The sequence below is a fragment of the Alexandromys fortis genome, unplaced genomic scaffold, assembly GCF_014885135.2.
Source record: "Alexandromys fortis isolate MF-2015 unplaced genomic scaffold, M_Fortis_MF-2015_v1.1 scaffold_30, whole genome shotgun sequence".
NCBI classification, from domain to species: domain Eukaryota; kingdom Metazoa; phylum Chordata; class Mammalia; order Rodentia; family Cricetidae; genus Alexandromys; species Alexandromys fortis.
In genome coordinates, this window is record NW_026067922.1 from 13,023,719 (window position 1) to 13,037,170 (window position 13,452).

General features: G+C 47.3%; 1 protein-coding gene across 5 annotated transcripts in view; it reads left to right on the forward strand.

The window, feature by feature from the left end:
* Positions 1 to 13,452, forward strand: part of Mboat2 (membrane bound O-acyltransferase domain containing 2) — a 123,991-nt gene that overhangs the window by 95,394 nt on the left and 15,145 nt on the right. For all 5 annotated transcript variants that reach the window (XM_050141984.1, XM_050141985.1, XM_050141986.1 and 2 more), the window contains 4 exons: positions 63 to 118; positions 5,272 to 5,326; positions 11,314 to 11,497; positions 12,818 to 13,010. In XM_050141984.1, coding sequence (XP_049997941.1) covers positions 63 to 118; positions 5,272 to 5,326; positions 11,314 to 11,497; positions 12,818 to 13,010 — 488 coding nt within the window. The remainder of the gene's footprint in view (positions 1 to 62; positions 119 to 5,271; positions 5,327 to 11,313; positions 11,498 to 12,817; positions 13,011 to 13,452) is intronic.

Here is a 13,452-nt window from a genome sequence, read left to right on the forward strand (position 1 = left end):
CCTGTGTCGCGCATGTTGTTGTGACCTCCTCCGTTTAACATATCTGCTTCTGTCTCTCACAGCCCGATGATGATCATTACACAGAAGATCACTAGTCTGGCCTTCGAGATTCATGACGGTAAGAGTCTGCAAGTCAGTTCTTCATCACTGCAAGGAGCCCTATCTGAATAAGCTTTGGTGTGAGATATTACCCTCAAGGGGAGGAAAGGGAGAGACAGTGTTGTTTAAGGTTATTAAGTTGTGCTTCACTCCCAGTTCCATGTTTTCTCTTGATTTTTAATTCAGTTCTATGATAAAAAGCAAAAATAGTCATTTGACCCATATGGTGGACCTTTGGTTTCAGTCAAGTTTGATTCCTAATTTTATTTGTCTTACACTTATATTGAAGTTTGTACGTTTCTCCAATTCTATCACTTTGTTTTTACACCCATATACACACATGTTTTCAGACTTTTAATGAACATATGTACCCATTTTATATGTTTAATAAGTGGTTATGGGAAATGTCAGCAATCGAGACTCCTTGGGGTGTTGACCACCGGGTTCCTCAGAACAAGGAGGAACAGCTCTCTCTGAGCAGAGTTGTCTGTCTGTTCCTGCACGTGTGTCACCCTAATCCTGTACTCCCCCTCCCCCAGCCCAGTCCCCACTTGTGGTCAGGGCACACAGCCTTGATAGTTCTGGGGTAAGGGTCCGGGAGGAGTTGTCTTCCTCTCCCCTTTTACTTCTGACAAGCAGTTGCCACTGCTTCGTTGTCTGGGGACATGAACGGAAGGGACAGATTTCCTTCACAGTCACTGGTCCATGTTTAATCCCCCGTGTGTTCGGCCGCAACTCTCTTTTCTGCCCTTCTGGAGCAGAGCGCCTCCTCCTGGCCATGTGCCTCCAGAGGCGGCGGCATGTGCGTGGGGTGGCTGAGGAGACCCACACGCCACGTCTTCTGCTCCCGCTTTGGGTTTCTCATCTACATGTTCGTAGCCAGGCCCACACTGGAGGGCCTTTTTGTGCATGGCAGTCCGTGGATGCGTCTCGTAGTCCTTGCGTTCTGAACAGGGATGTGGGCAGAAGTTCTCAGACCCTGGTCCTGGAGTCCTGAAGTGGATGCTGTGGGTGTGGTAGATCAGAGCACCCAGCTGTCTTTAGGTGCTGAGACCCACTTGTCACACTGACCGACAGGTCCTGCCTGGGTTGAGGATGGAGGAACATGTCTAGAAGCCCCCGCTAGCAATGTATGTTAAACTCAGAACCAAAAGGACAGACAGCGGGGCCCTATTTTGTTATCTGGTCTTTGGAATAGATTTAGCAAGCGGGTTTTGATTAGCCTTGCCAGCTTCGCCTGGGATTCTTCCTGGGAACTGGAGCATCCAATCCTACCAGACGTCCTCCTGCAGAGCAGCTACTCTCTACCTTATGCTTCAGGGCTGGACCAGCTCTTCCAGCCTCCTGTTTCCTCGGTGACTCTCACAGGAGAGGACCTGCTTGTCTGGATTGAGAACTCTAAACCTGTGCCTCACATGGTCTCAGCATGCGGTGTTGCCTGGCTACTGTTTGTTCTGATGAAGATTCTAAACAGTGAATAACAGAAGTACTTGGGATGAGGGTTAGAAGAAGCCAGGAGCAAGCTTCCCACAGTGGCGTCAGAGACAGCACTGGCTATCTCCAGCTGCAAAGATGGGAACACCTGTGATGTATCTTCTGCCAGGAAATTCATTAGACGCAGGGCCCAGAGTGATTGTCGGGAGCGAGGCAAGCTGACACCACTGCCTAGCAGTTGCAAATTCCTGTGGGAAAGCAGATGTTGGGAGTAAACCGTGTTGGCACAAACAGTTGTGGCATAAGGAACATTTGTCTTGGTGTAGGTATTGTGTGCCTGCCAAGCTCCAGGCACCAGCAATGGGCCATGCTAGCAGGCAGGACCTGCTGAGGAAGGGCAACATCTGCTGTCCGTGTGAACTCCAGGCAGTGGGTCTGGACCTGTCTCGTGGCTGGGTTTTTAGCTGCCAGTCCAGTGGCAGTATTCATACCACCAACTTCAGGAAGTGGATGTTCTATCTCGGATAACTTCTAGGCATGGTGTTGAGACATCTTGCTCCCCTTACAGAGTGCAGCCTCCTTTCCTGCTGTTCTAGTTTTAAGTCCTGTGAGAGACCTGTGAGGTGTCAGTGCTGAAGGATGGCACAGCCTGATACTGTGTTGGTCATAACAACTGATATGTGCCCTGGCAGGCAGGGGAAGGGTGGTTTTTTTTTTTTATCATTGTTGTTGTTTGTTTTGTTTTGTTGATACAGCCTAGCTGGGTGCTTGTACTTGGTAAGGGAATATAAGAGTCTGATTTCTATCTTAGGCTGAACTATAGTCATTTGTATTTTTTTTTTATTTATGGTTTTTTAGGACATGGTTTCTTTGTGGAACAGCCCTGGCTGTCCTGAAACTCGCTCTGTAGACCAGGCTGGCCTCAGAATCAGAGATCCACCTGCCTCTGCCTCTAAAATGCTAGGATTAAAGGCGTGCGCCACCCCTGCCCAACATATTAATTTGTTTTAGCTTCAAACATGGTATCTTAATTTAATGTTTTAGAAGATCTTCTATTTTTGAGTACCCAAAGTTTGAGCCTTTCTCTGAGGAGAAAGGCTGGGCTTGTATACATAGACAACATTATTCTATAAATATGATTTGCTTTAAGTTACATGTTTATTTTCCTTGGTTGGTTTGCATTTTGAAATGATAATAGCCTCCTGGGTCAGCATAGCAGGGTTCTTAGGCAGAGAAGCCCCACACTACACTAAACACTTAGAAATGCTGCAGACGGCTTAGAAAGGGTCAGGGAGACGGCTCACTGGGTCAAAGCATGGGGACCAGAGTTCAAATCCCTGGAGTCCACCAAAAACTCGGCATGGCAGCATACACCTGTAGCTCCAGTGATGGTGGTGCCAGAGACAGGAGGATCCTTGGGCCTTGCTGGATGGCCAGTCCAGCCAAAATGATATGTCGGTTCACTTAGAGACCTGTCTCAAAAAAAAAATACTATAGAGAACAATGGGAGAGGACACTGGACGTTGAATTCTGGCCTGTCATGCATGATTGAGCATTTTTACACACAGAAATACTGAATGAAGCACAGCAAAAAAGCCCGGTAGTGGTGGTGCACACCTTTAATCCCAACACTCAGGAGGAAGAGGCAGGCAGATCTCTAAATTCAAGGCCAGCCTAGTTAGTCTACAGAGCAAATTCCAGGACAGCCAGGACTACACAGAGAAGCCTTGTCTCTAAAAAAATTAAAAAACAAAACTAAACAACAGAAAACAAATACAACAAAAAGATGACTGCTTACCTGCTCTTTTCCTGGTGGGAGGGAGGGAGGGAGGGGAGGATCTCAAGAGAACACTGATGGCCTCATCTCCTTAGGTAGCCCCAAGTGTCGTGGGTCTCCTGTGGGGAAGAGAACCCTGAGAGTAGTAGGAGGTCCCCTGGGGTTCCCCTCGTGTTCTGCTTTTAAGTGGGATTTGTGGGTTTTATTTTGTTTTCTCTGTATGGTTCCAGAGAGTAGACACATGCCCCTTGAAAGGAACTTGGAAGTACAAACGACTCTGAGGAGACGGTTCCACCTCTGGCCGCGTGGTCCTGAGAGTCAGAGCCCATCATAGTCGTCTTGACCTCTGTCTTCCTCATAGGCCAGGGTTTATTTTTCTTCTCTTTAAAAATAGATTTATTTATTCATTGATTCATTCATTCATTTCTTTAGTGTATGAGTGTTTGGCCTGCTTCTATCTGTTCACGTGTGTACCGTGGCTGTTGCGACCAGAAGAGGGCGCCAGAACCCCTGGGACTGGTGTTAAAGACAGCTGTGAGCCTCCATGAGGGGGTCCTCTGCCAGGGCAGCCTTGTCACCCCTCCAGCCCGATTTTTCTTACTCATTGTTGTCAAAATAGGTGTGCAATGGCATTTATTCCCCTCATTATTGGATGTACAAGTGTTTTTTTGTTGTTGTTGTTTCGTTTTGTTTTGCCATTATGCGTGGGGTTTTGATGGTCCTGGCCACAGTTTCAGGTGACATTTTTGATTATTTCCTTAGACTAGGGGTGTCTAGGATGAGAGGAGAGAAACATTCCCCGAGTCTTTGCTCTGTCAGTTTACAGAAACATAAGTGGTCCTCCGTGGTCCTTCTCCCTATTAGACTGAGGGCCTCTCAGCAGGGAGTCTGTCTCTTCTGTTCTTTTTCTAGTGCTAACAGGCTCTCAGATTGTCTTAAAGTGGTTGTAACTCTCTCATCTCTGTTTTACGTACACACATCATCCATTCAAACGTGTGTGTTACATAATTGAGGGCATGCAGTGAGTGAGAGGCTTGAGACATTCTGTGTGAAAGGGGTGGCTTGTTCTTCTAACAGTCTAGGTCCCTTTGTTCTTTGGCGATGTCGTCCCGACTGACCTTGAACGTGATGCTATTCTGCCCTGGCCTCCCAGACATTTAACTAACGGTGCTTTAGTGAAGTTGACAGTTTGTATGTTACTCAGTTGTCTGTGTTTCTTTTGCTAGTTTGTTTTCCCTAGTTTTTGTCCCTGTTTATCTAGTGTCCTTTAGTGGCTTGAGTTTTGTGTCTTTGGACACTATTATTATTTTGTTTCCTACAAATGCTTTCTTAGTTTAGTCTCCCTTTAGTCTTTAAATTGCAGCTAGTTTTTCTTTTCTTTCTTTTTTCCTTTTATTTATTTATTTGTCTTTAAATAGTATCTAGTATTTATCCATCTATTTATATTTTGAAGGCATGTGTATCCATAGGCTTTTGGTTAGCTGTAGTGATAGCCTCTTGATTGGGACGAAAGACAGACTAGATGTGTAAAAGCGATGCACCTGCTTCCACTTTGATTTGCTGTCGTGAGAGAACCAGAGCACCGTCACTGCTCTGTGTTGGCACCGAGGGTTAGTCATCGAGATCCTTAAGGAGTTTTGATGGCTCTTTTTGAAAACATGGCACTGTCTAGTAAGGATAGCAGATCTATAAGTGAAAATGTACTCATTTGGGAGATTTGTCTAATTGGATAATTTCCTTCAGACAAAGTGACTCTCATTTCCCTGTATGTATTAAGTGTGTACGGGGCAAGGTGGGACGGATCACATGATGACTCAGCAGTTTTCCGATCTGTGTCAGTATGAGAAAGAAAGAGACGGTCGTTGGGCCCACACATGGAGTACAGCATGGCTTTCAGATGAGACAGGTGCCACTCTAAAGAGAAAACATAACTCACACAGGTGTTTCTTTCTGACCCTCAGGGATGTTTCGGAAGGATGAAGAACTGACCCCATCGCAGAGAGGCTTAGCCGTGAGGTATGTATCTTTAGATCTACGGTGACTTGTGCTATGTTCCTGGCTTCTTTCCTCTGCACTGCTGCAGGCTGCCAAGTTGTGCTGGGCTGGGCTGGCAGTTTCCCTGAGGCTCCCCTTAAGTTCATCCATGTGCCTCTGTACCATGTGTGCTTCCTGTGAAGTGTGTGGGGCCTCCAGGGCTCCCCCAAGTCCACGCCTGTGCCTCCTGTGAGCCATGCGAGGCCACCAGAGTCATGTCTGTGGGACTCTTAAAGACATGGTTTGTGCGCAGCCGTAGGGATTGCTGCTAATATTAGCTGCCACTCATGGGGCAGTGACTTGATAGCAGCGGTTTGCACAGAGGTGCAGCGCAGATGTTGTTGATGACGGGTTTTTTTAATTTGTTTATTTATTTATTTATTAAAGATTTCTGTCTCTTCCCCACCGCCGCCTCCCCTTTCCCTCCCCCTCCCTCGTCAGCCCAAAGAGCAATCAGGGTTCACTGCCCTGTGGGAAGTCCAAGGACCACCCACCTCCATCCAGGTCTCGTAAGGTGAGCATCCAAACTGCCTAGGCTTCCACAAAGCCAATACGTGCAGTAGGATCAAAAACCCATTGCCATTGTTCTTGAGGTCTCAGTAGTCCTCATTGTCCGCTATGTTCAGTGAGACCGGTTTTAACCCAGGCTTTTTTGTTGATGACTGTTTGAGGAATTCTTTAGCCATCGTCTTCCTTTGTTCTGCTTCCCAAGAGTGGTTTGATTTTTCTGGCCGTGTCTTTTTTAATCTAACATAATTAAAGATGAAATGTGCTCCTTTTATTTTTAAAGAAATGAATTCCTTTGCAGTAGGCTGTTTCTAAATACAGAATTAACAAATGCATGGCTGCTAGACCAGTGCTCCTCAACCTGTGGGTAGTGACCCCTTTCGATCAGTTTGTAATAGGGAAAATGCATCCTGCATATCAGATATTTACATTACAACTCATAGCAGTAGCAAAATTACAGTTATGAAGTAGCAACAAAAATAATTCTACGGTTGGGGTCAGCACAACACGAGAAACTGTATTCAAGGGCCGCAGCGTTAGGAAGGTTGAGAACCTCTGCTCTTGAAGAAGGGGATGATGCCCGTGGTGGTGGACAGATATGCACCACTACCCACCCATAATCATCGGCACGCCTTCTCTGGGGCTCCTCGTCTTCTCTATGGCCAGTCTTCATACACAGCCATTGAATACGCTTACCTGACAAGTCATCAGGTTGGTTCTTGGCTTTTCCTTGGCCTTGGACCACCCCAGACACTATCATATACAGACATCGGCTCTGATTCTCCTGCCCTCTCAGGCAACTGCTGGGAAAATGGCCAGTCCCAATTAACTTCAGCTCTCCACCCCTGAACAGAAGGAGGAGGCCAAGTAGAAAGACACTCTCTCTTGTTAGCTGGATTCATTTAGATGTTTTAACTCTTATTTTTAACATCATGGTTTTTGGAGCTGGAGCATTGGCTCAGCAGTTGCTGCTCTTGCAGAGGACCAGTTGGTTCCTGGAACCTACATGGTGTCTTGACACTAACTGTGGCTCCAGTTCTAGGGGATTTTGAAGGGGGAGCCCGGCCAATCACATCTGGCTAGGGTGTGGCCGCCTGGAGCCCAGGTAGATAAACGGGGGAGATAGGTGCTCAAGCGCAGTGCTCGCCTGACCCATTTGGACTTTGGACCTTCTACTCCAGTTGCTTGAGTTTCCCCGTTTTTTAATTATTAAATTATATCTGTTGTTTTGAGATGGTCTGGTTATTTTAGCGTACCGATCAAATACGCCTTCACTTACAGGATTTGACACCCTCTTCTGACGTATTTGGGTGCCTGGCACACACATGGTACACACAAACGCATGTGTGTAAAATAGTCATACATTAAGTCCTTTTTTAAAAAAAAAATTGTGGTCCTTCATATTGACAGCAAAGCAAATACATATCCTTAGCTCTCTCTCTGAAGAGATTTTAGATTCTTCTTTCTCCAGAATTCCAAAACTCTCTCCCCCATACCCATGGTGGAAGGCTACATTTCTTTTCCTTTTTTCTACAGTAATGGAAAGTTCCTTATTAAGGCATCCTCCCCCTTTACAACCACACAGCCCATGGGTTACTTTGTGTAACCTGGCTGGCCTGCCTGCATCCTGACCTTCAGAACAGCCCAGGTGAACTATAGACCAGGATGTCACCAGGGCAGGCTCATTAAAGCGGGACGAGTAAGAGGACAGCAAAAACTGCCTGAAGCCACCTACTGGGAATTACTGCAGAGGGCAGCTGTGTCCTGGTTTCTCACTCCATGTCATAAAACCCACCAGACTCCCTGAATCTGTAACAAAATCCTTCCCTAGTTGTGTGTTTGAACTGCCCATAGTTCAGTGCAGGGCTGCTGGCTTCTCACATCTGACCTTGATCGGGTTCATTTTTTTCTTCCTCTGAGTCATCATCAGCTTTTCAGGAAGAGGATTGTATTGTCTCGCAGTCCCTTCTCGTCACCACCCTCGCGTCTGTCCCTCTGTCATTTCTCTTTTCCACAGTAGCTCCATTACCGGGCTCTACTTCCCGCTTCCTCCTCTGCTGACTGTGGTCAGATGTATGTTTGCTTTCTCGGTAGCCCTTCATCTTCAGCCTTGTTGGCATGGCGATCAACCACAGTGAGTGGCATCACTGGTCCAGCTGACAGCTCCTCACTGGATTCCTGGACATCGCATCCTCTTGTTTTCCTTCCTCTCTGCTCTCTTGCTCAACCCTGTGCCCCTCTCCTGTCTGGCTGACTGTTGCTGTACCCCAGAACTAAGATCTGAACTTCTCAGCTTTCCCCAGGTGCTTCCATATGGTCTGGAGGCTTCACGCCACTAGCTACACCTTCCTACTCAGCCTCCCCGCTTCAGCTCCAACCTCTTGCCCTGTCTTTTCAATGTCCTCACTTGGATAGAAGTCGGTCTGTTCAAAATACAGCCCCACCATGTGTTTCTCTGCCACTGCCCCTTGCTGGCTAGTAGTATCACTTGCTCTTGGGGGTACTGATGGGGATTGTAAACAGATTTCAGTTTCTTAGGCAAGTCAGTAAACTTTCAGTCATCTCTAATCTGGCTGCTTCTTGCCACCCGACTATGCCAGCCTGGTTCTCTGTAGGTCAGGAATGCACTTGATTTTCTCCTGCTCTCTCTAGCAGACTTTCTAAGTTGGTTCCAGTGATCCCCTGCCGTGTGTGTGTGTGTGTGTGTGTGTGTGTGTGTGTGTTGTGTGCATGCAAGTACACAAGCCAGAGCAGAACCTCAGTGTCTTCCTCTGTTGCTTTCCACTGTTTTTTGTTTTGTTTTGTTTTTGTTTTTCAAGACAGGGTTTCTCTGTGTAGCCCCAGCTTCCTGGGTCTTGCTCTGTAAACCAGGCTGGCCTCAAACTTAGGGATCTGCCTATCTCTGCCTCCTGAGTGCTGGGAGTAAAGGCGCGCTCCACCACCTCCCAGCTCTACCTTGTTTTTGAAACGGGGTCTCTCTGAAGCTCACTGTCTTGGCTATTCTGACTGGCCAATAAGCTGCCAGGATCCTCTTCCATCCTGCCCTCCCAGACCCCCCAATAGTACTGTTTAGAGGGTACAGGAATGGGCTCATCTTCTTGCTTGCTAAAGAATCAAAGGGAAGAAAAACTTTGAAAGGCAAGCAAAGCCCAAGTTTATTCAAAGAGGATGATTTTATTAGCATTTAAAAGAGAAAACTTCAGGGCAGACAGCTGTCAGTCTTGGCAGCTCTCTCTCTTTCTCTCTCTCTCCGTGTGTGTGTGTGTGTGTGTGTGTGTGTGTGTGTGTGCCACATACACTTTGGCAGAGGGGAGAGCAATGCCTTTTGATTTAAGTGGCCATGGTGGTGAGGGAAATTCCAGAAATAGTCTGAACCAGAAGAGGCTACTTAGGTTCCTGCCAGCCTCTGAAAGAGAAGGGAATAGGAAAAAGTTGAACTTTTATCAGAAAGCTGGATAGATCCAAAAGACCCTCATGGTGGTGGCTGGGGACGGGAATTCTGGGAATGAAAGTATGGTATCTAATAAAAGGGCTACTCGTCTGCCTGGCTCTTTAGTGTGGCCTATGGTGAGCCTTCCTTCCTAGCATGGTGCCTTGTTCAGGTGATTGACCAACTAGTTAACTCTCTGTTGGGCTTCCTGTCCAGGCCAGAGATTTTATCCTTTTGACCAGGAGGAACTGATTTTCCCTTTATGGGCTTTATTGTAACTGTGTTGTTGCCTCCTCTGAAGAGGTAACCTTAAAATCTTTTGGGAGACGGGCTAAAGTGGAGCTGATAACCCATTTCGCCATGGAAGTTGAGTCGAGCCCTCCAGTTCCAATGCTGACCAGAGCGGTCATTTACTGTCTGTCTGGCATTCCAGCCCCCACCACTGGGTGCAGCTCCAGGCAGGGCTGTTTTCTCCTGAGGAAGGGGGAGCTCCGGCTTTCTTCCGTCATTCCTGGCCAGAGACCTGCTGTGGAAAAGCTGAGAACCAAGGACGTTTCTGGACCACTTGCTTTGAGTCCCTGCCCTGAGCTGCCTGTCCAGTTGCCCAGTGTCTGGTTCTGTCTCATCCTGCATAGGTGTCTGCGGCCTTGCCCACCTTCGCATGTGTGTGCTGGAGACTTGAACATAGACTCCTGCTGTATACAGCTTCAAGTTTACCCACTGAGCCACCTCTGTCTCCAGAGATCCTTTGAATGGGCTTGGGATTATTTTTAGTATTTTTTAACCTCTCCCCTGGTTAAAAACAAACAAACAACAAAACAATCCTTTGCTGTATAACTTCAACCACAGCATCCTTCTCTGAAAGAGCTTGCAACGCCACACCGTTGCCTCAGTTACCTACTCCTCATCTTATTCTGGGGTTTCTTTTTGTGGGTCAGGTTGACTTCAGACTTGCCAACCTCCAGCCAGCACCCATCCCAGGACGAGTCTGATAGGTGTGTGCTGCCACAGCCAGCCGCTCCCTCTTCAACTTTAACTACCCACCTAAAATTCTAGCCCTTTGCCCTGCCCTGCTTTCTTCACGCTGCGTATACTGTGTTTTTTTTTTTTCTCTTCAGTCCTCTGTCAACCCAAGTATAAGGTCCTAAGGTTGAGAGCTTTGTCTCCTAAATAGCCATGATCAAAACAATCGGGGAGGGAAAGGTTCGTTTTAGCTTACAACTGTCAGGTCATGTTCCATCACTGAAAAATGCCAAGACAGGAACACAAGGAAGGGCAGGAACCTGGTGGCAGGAGCTGATGCACAGGTCATGGAGGAGTGCTGCTTACTGACTTGCTCTTCATGGCTTGTTCAGCCCGCTCAGACACCCAAGGGTAGCCCTGCTCACAGTGGACCATATCCTCCCAGATCAATCGCTAGTTAAGAAAACAGCCTCCTAGATCGTCAACAGGTCAGTTTCATGGAAGGGTGTTCTCACCTATGGTTCCCGCTTCTCAGATAACTCTAGCTTGCCTGACGTCAACAAAAGGAAAATCAACCAGGGCCCAGGCCACCATAGCGGAGAAGTCACAGTGGCAAAGACTTAAAGCAGCTAGTCCTGGCATCCCACAGTAAAGGGCAGAGGGAAACAGATGCATGGTGCTGGCTCTCAGCCAGCTTCCTGCGGGGCTGCGTCATCCAGGACTCCCTTCCTATGGAGCAGCGCTCCCCATGATGGGCTGGGTCTTCCTGCATAAATTAGCAATCAACGTGACCCCTCTCATAGGCCAACAGGATCTACAAAACTCTTTGTGGAGAGTCTCTTCCCCGGTGAGTGTAGGCTGTGTCAAGTTGAAACTTTAAATCAAAGTTGGTACACCTATCCAAAAATACTGTTGAGAACTATCCTGTCCCGCCTCCCGGATGCTTCATGAGAACTAAGGTGTCTTTTCTTTTGGAAATGGTATCGGTAGTGAGCACATGACCGCCGTTCTGGTGTCTCGTCCCTGGAAGCGTCTGTCACACCTCACAAGCGTTGTCTTCTCATTGCAGGCGCATGCCGAGTCCCCTGGAGTATGTAAGTTATACCTGCAACTTCATGGGTATCCTGGCAGGCCCTCTCTGCTCTTACAAAGACTACATTACTTTCATTGAAGGCAGGCCGTCCCACATGCCACAGGCCAGTGAGAATGGAAAAGAAGAGCAGCAACACGCAAGAGCAGACCCGTCTCCAAACGTAAGGGCACGGGAGTCATCTGGAGCTCTGCGCTCCGTAGCTTCTGCTTGTCTCTTTGGTTTTCTGAAAAAGTCTAAAGTTTCCATCCATTGTCATTCCTGTATTGATTGATTTCTTTCTTTTCTCCTTTCTTCCTGTGTGTGTAAGTGTGTGAGAGAGTGCCTATGCATGCATGTGTATCCAGAGTCTTGCCCGGGCCTGTATTGCTAATATATTAAGGCAAATAATAATTCTGCCACTGAATTGCATCTTTCTTTTTTTTTTAAAAAAAAAAATTATGTCTCTGAGTGTGTACCATGTGTAGCTGGGAACCGATGGGGGTCAGAAGAAGGTATAGGATCCCCTGGAGCTGCAGTTACAGGCAGTTGTGAGCTGTCTGAGGTGGGTTCTGGGAACCGAACTCTGGTCCTCTGGAGCAACAGAACTAGTAACCACAAAGCACAGATATTTCTTTATAGCTGTCTTTCAGGAAAAACAATTTTTATCCTCTACCTGGTTGTGATGTCTAGTAGAGGCAAAGTCATGGTTGAAGGACAAACGTAAGTGGCTCCGTAAGGGGCTGAAGAGATGGCTCAGTCGTTTAGAGCACTCGTTGCTCTTGCAGAAGACCTGAGTTCGATGCCCAGCACCAACATGGTGGCTCACAACGATGCATAATAACTCCAGTTTCAGAGAACCTGATACTCCCTTCTGATCTCTGTGAGCACCAGGCGCACACACAGTGCACATGCAAGCATGCAGGAAACATTTATACACATAAAACAAAGAAATTTGAACTTTTTTTTAAAGAAAGAAAACAAATTCCTTAGTGAAAGTAATGCTGTCCAACGGTGGGCCTTACGTGGCGACCCCTCACGAACTTCTGTCATCCAGCTCTACCATTGGAAACACTGGTGGGTCCATTCCTGGCCACGTTCTCTTACTAATGATGCTAGTCAAAATCTTGCTCGTGGGTCTGGGGAGTGCTTAAAGCACTTTCACAAGGGTGCAGACCATAGTCTGGATTCCCAGAACCCATGTAATGGTAGGGTGTTACTACCCGGCTGTAATTCCATCCCTGGAAGGCAGACACAGGGGATCCCCAGAGCAAGCTGACCAGCAAGGTTGGTTGTGTCAGGGAGTGCTGGATCTGTTTGAGAGACCCTTTCTTGGTGATTGAGGTTAATGAGGTTGGAGATATTCCTGTGAGGATCTGAAATGTCCAGGGCAAGGCGGCTCCTGATTTTTGATCACGAGCACTAGAGTTTCCGTCTGGTGGCAGTGTGTAAAAAAGTGCAAACAGAGTCCTATGAGGTTGTGACTCTTGCCTACCCCTTCCAGGCAGCAGTGACTGAGAAGCTCCTAGTCTGTGGACTCTCTTTATTATTTCACTTGACCGTCTCCAACATGCTGCCCGTGGAGTACAACATCGACGAGCACTTCCAGGCCACCGCATCGTGGCCAGCCAAAGCCACCTACCTGTACGTCTCTCTTTTGGCTGCCAGACCTAAGTACTACTTTGCATGGACCTTAGGTAAGTAGCCTGTAGACTTGCTTCCATGCTGAAGTATATCTCGTAGATCTCAGGCAGTGACCTGGGTCTTTGTTTGTTTGGTTTGGTTTGGATTTTTTCTGTGACTATGCCTTATTGTACCTGCTGGCCTCAAACTACTGAGTGCAAGCAATCCCCCTGCTTCAGCCTTGCTCTAGTAGCTGAACTCAGGAGCATCCCACTGCTTCCAGCTCAAGAGTGCCCTCTTGAGGATGTATAGTTAGGGACCAAGTAGAACGGTCAGTCATTTTTGCCTAAGAAACAAACATGTTCTTAGCAAGTTCATGAGCAAGGCCCATTTTGCTATAAGATGAAAGTCAATGGACAGCTGAGCTCATAGCAGATACTTCTCTATTATTAGCGTTTAGCCTGTTGTGTGCTAGATTCTGCAAGCTTGATTGAATACTGACATGCCTGGCATAGT